This window comes from Coregonus lavaretus, assembly GCF_964263955.1.
Source record: "Coregonus lavaretus genome assembly, chromosome: 16".
NCBI lineage: Eukaryota > Metazoa > Chordata > Actinopteri > Salmoniformes > Salmonidae > Coregonus > Coregonus lavaretus.
Window position 1 is genome coordinate 32,568,281 of NC_140003.1, and position 3,322 is coordinate 32,571,602.

Consider the following 3,322-nt stretch of genomic DNA (forward strand, 5'->3'; position numbering starts at 1 on the left):
GACCTGTCTTTTTGGTCACAGGGTAATTTTCCATCACAGCTCCTGTGGACGGGGCTTATTGAGGCGGTGTGGTGGGAGGAGAGCTGCTGCCAGACTTTCTCTCCCTCTCTCTCTCTCTCTCTCTCTCTCTCTCCCCCTCCTCCTTTCTCTCTCTGTCCCTCCCGGCTCATCAACTATTCAGTATCTCCGCTTCATGCAAGCATGAATCAAGCCCAGTCAAAAGGAAAGGCTGGATCACATTAATACTGAATACAATGGGTGGTTTTGAATATCACAATTATTGTCATCTGAATTAGACAACTAGCAGGGCACAGGGTGAGGTTTAGTAATGGTAACAGTAGACCATTGAATAATTAAAATAGTAATTTAACCAGGACAATAGTTACATGTTAAAACTATAACAACACATTAGTTATAAATTATAGGCTAACAACTTTCTTGTTTTTTGCTGGTTTTGGTATTTTAACATATTGTGTGCATACATGCTTATCTGGGATGCTATCTAATGGGATATGTGTATGTCTGTATATTATATTACAATGCCATGTCTTCTGGCTAAGCTCCCAGTAAATGCTTTATAAGTGTCAGATGAGGTCACAGTGTTGTCAGAAATGAAAGCTTACTAGTGTAACTGTAAAAGGAATTAACTCCTGCCAATACGATTTAAGTAAAGGTCACACAAGACAAAATTACACTCATTCCAAACAACATGGTCGATATCAATCGACTGGCCAAATGTCTTTTTTATGCATTCTATTTTCAATGCAACCTGAGTACCACAGGAGGTTGGTGGTATCTTAATAGGGGAGGACGGGCTCGTGGTAATGGCTGGAGCAGAATCAGTGGAATGGTATCAAATACATCAAACACATGGTTTCCATGTGTTTGATGCCATTCCATTACTCCGTTCCATACATTAGTATGAGCCGTTCTCCCCTCAGCAGCCTCCACTACTGAGTACATCAAAAATACATTTCAAGACATGCCACATCCTAAGTTACACTGAATTTTCTCATGTTGGTTTGCCTTTATGAATATGTTATTTTAGTATGCAAGAAGAATGTCGGATTTTTTTTGCCATGCAGTCTTGTTTTAATCTTCCATAACAATATGAGTGGATATAGAATTTTCTTCTTCAAATTGTTTTTATTATATTGTCAAAATAATTGTACATTTATAATGTAAGAAATGAATCTACAGTTTATAATATACAGCATCTGTTCATTTTATTTACTGAAAATTAGTAACTTCCTTAGGTTCTAATAATAATATAATAATATGCCATTTAGCAGACGCTTTTATCCAAAGCGACTTACAGTCATGCGTGCATAAATTTTTTTTTGTGTATGGGTGGTCCCGGGGATCGAACCCACTACCATAGCGTTACAAGCGCCGTGCTCTACCAGCTGAGCTACAGAGGACCACATAGTTCTACATAGTTTTTAAAACTAAGTGTTAGTGAATGGTGTTGTTCGAGGCCCCTTCACTCAGTTATCTCCTCAGTTTTTCCCTCTGCATATCTTTAGGTTTGGATTCACTCTGTTGTTGTGCCTCTGAAAAGAAGAAAGGTAGATGAATGAAGAGTGAGTATTACATTTGTTGAGACATAAAGCAGCAGAAGAGGGGCTTTAATGAAGATAAAAGGGTCTCACTCTTCAGATCCTCCTGGCGCTATTGGGCGGTCATCTCCAGATCTTTCCTGATGTTAGGGAAGGCCTGAAGGACCTGCTAGAAGCTGTCTGCGTGCAGGGATAAGAGCTGGCAGATGGTCAGAGCTCGCACCGTGGCCAAACGCTTCCTTTGGTCAGGAGGCAGATCTCTGTTGGACAGAAAGATATAAAGCAGTGAGTCCCTGCAGTCAGACCAGTCTGACTCACATTTCAAAGCAGCTGTACCAACTTTAGTCCTGGAGATCTACAGTGTGCAGGCTTTTGTTCCAGCCCGGGTTCAGCTAATCATGGTCTTCCTCTATGAAGAAAATGGAACTCTAGAGACAAACACACATGTCCAGGGATCTTTTTCCCAACCCACCTCCAAAGTAGTCTCCGTCAATAAGCTCCTTCTGGAAGAAGTCTGTCTTCACCAGGAACTGGCCGTGCTCGATGAAGAACATGCGGTCCCCAGACGTGATGATGTCAGCCTCCTGGAAGACCTCAAACTGCAACTGGGTGAGGACGGCGTTCAGGAAGTTGACGTCTCGGTTCTGGAACATGGGCGTGTTGTTCATCAAGGCTGCACAAATCACTGTCAGGATCTCCTGGATAACACAAAACAACAAGTAAAGCCAGTTAGCTTTACAACGTCACAATGCCTTTCCATTAATATTTAAAGGACCAGTGCAGTCAAAATTCTGTTGTCCTGTGTTTTGTATCATATTGTACAACAGCTGATGAAACAAACACTGTAAAAGTGTGAAAAAATGTGATCAGTGTTATTCCCTGATATTTGCAGGTTGAAAATACAATCTACACAGGATCTTCTAATCAGCAAGTTTCGGCACCAGGCGGTAAATTGGTTAATAGACCAATAACAAAGACAGTTCCAAACCTCTCTGGCAATAACAGCTAGTTTTCAGTTTTTCCCTCCCCACTGAGAACACTCCCAGTCAGTCCTAGCAAAATTATTGTTTGAGAAATAGTTTCTTGCCAAAAAGCAATTTTTGTCCATTTTAAAGAAAAACTATTACATTAAGGTACTTAATTGTTATGCAGAAATGATTTGATACTTATATATAAACATACTGTACACCTTTACCTCTTTCAAAGACTTGGACACCAAATTGCGTGTCCTTCTCGTCAAACCATTTCCCTCCATAGCGGGCCTTGTAGTAGTCAGTGATGTGAAGCCGAGTGCCTTGGGAAGCTTTCTGTAGGACATGTAGTCTTTCAGATGATTCACCTGTGAAATACAGCATATGATAGGACATGACAACAACCCTTGATAAATCCACTGAAATCATTATTCTGTCCATGCCTCGTTTTACACTATTTCCTCTGTGAACACCTTGTCCTTGTAGGCCTTTGCAGAGGCATCTATGTTGGTCATCATGGCAGCAGCATTGGCTACCAGTACAGTGTGCATTAGAGCCCAAGACACCATGCTTGTCATGACAATCCAGAGCTCCACCTTGTCTACAGACAGGAACAAGTAATATTGGATTGGATTGACAGTATGTAGTGCTTTTCCTCCTGGTGCAACAAGCGCTTTACATTGTATGAGGAAACTCACCTCATCCACTATCAACAGATACAACAAATAGGCTAGATGTATAGAGATTTCACTAAGAACCATTGGCCCCTAACTAACAAAGGGTGGCCATAGG

The 3,322-nt window shown here is 41.1% G+C and overlaps 1 protein-coding gene across 1 annotated transcript; it reads right to left on the reverse strand.

The window, feature by feature from the left end:
- Positions 1 to 1,461: 1,461 nt before the first annotated feature.
- Positions 1,462 to 3,099, reverse strand: LOC311143797 (potassium/sodium hyperpolarization-activated cyclic nucleotide-gated channel 1; the record flags this gene model as incomplete). The annotated part of the gene is made up of 5 exons (XM_084179678.1): positions 1,462 to 1,553; positions 1,653 to 1,819; positions 2,032 to 2,257; positions 2,755 to 2,898; positions 3,004 to 3,099. 4 exons carry the CDS (start codon positions 3,097 to 3,099, stop codon positions 1,770 to 1,772), a joined length of 516 nt encoding a protein of 171 aa, XP_084035804.1. The 3' UTR covers positions 1,462 to 1,553; positions 1,653 to 1,769.
- Between the last annotated feature and the right edge of the window lie 223 nt (positions 3,100 to 3,322).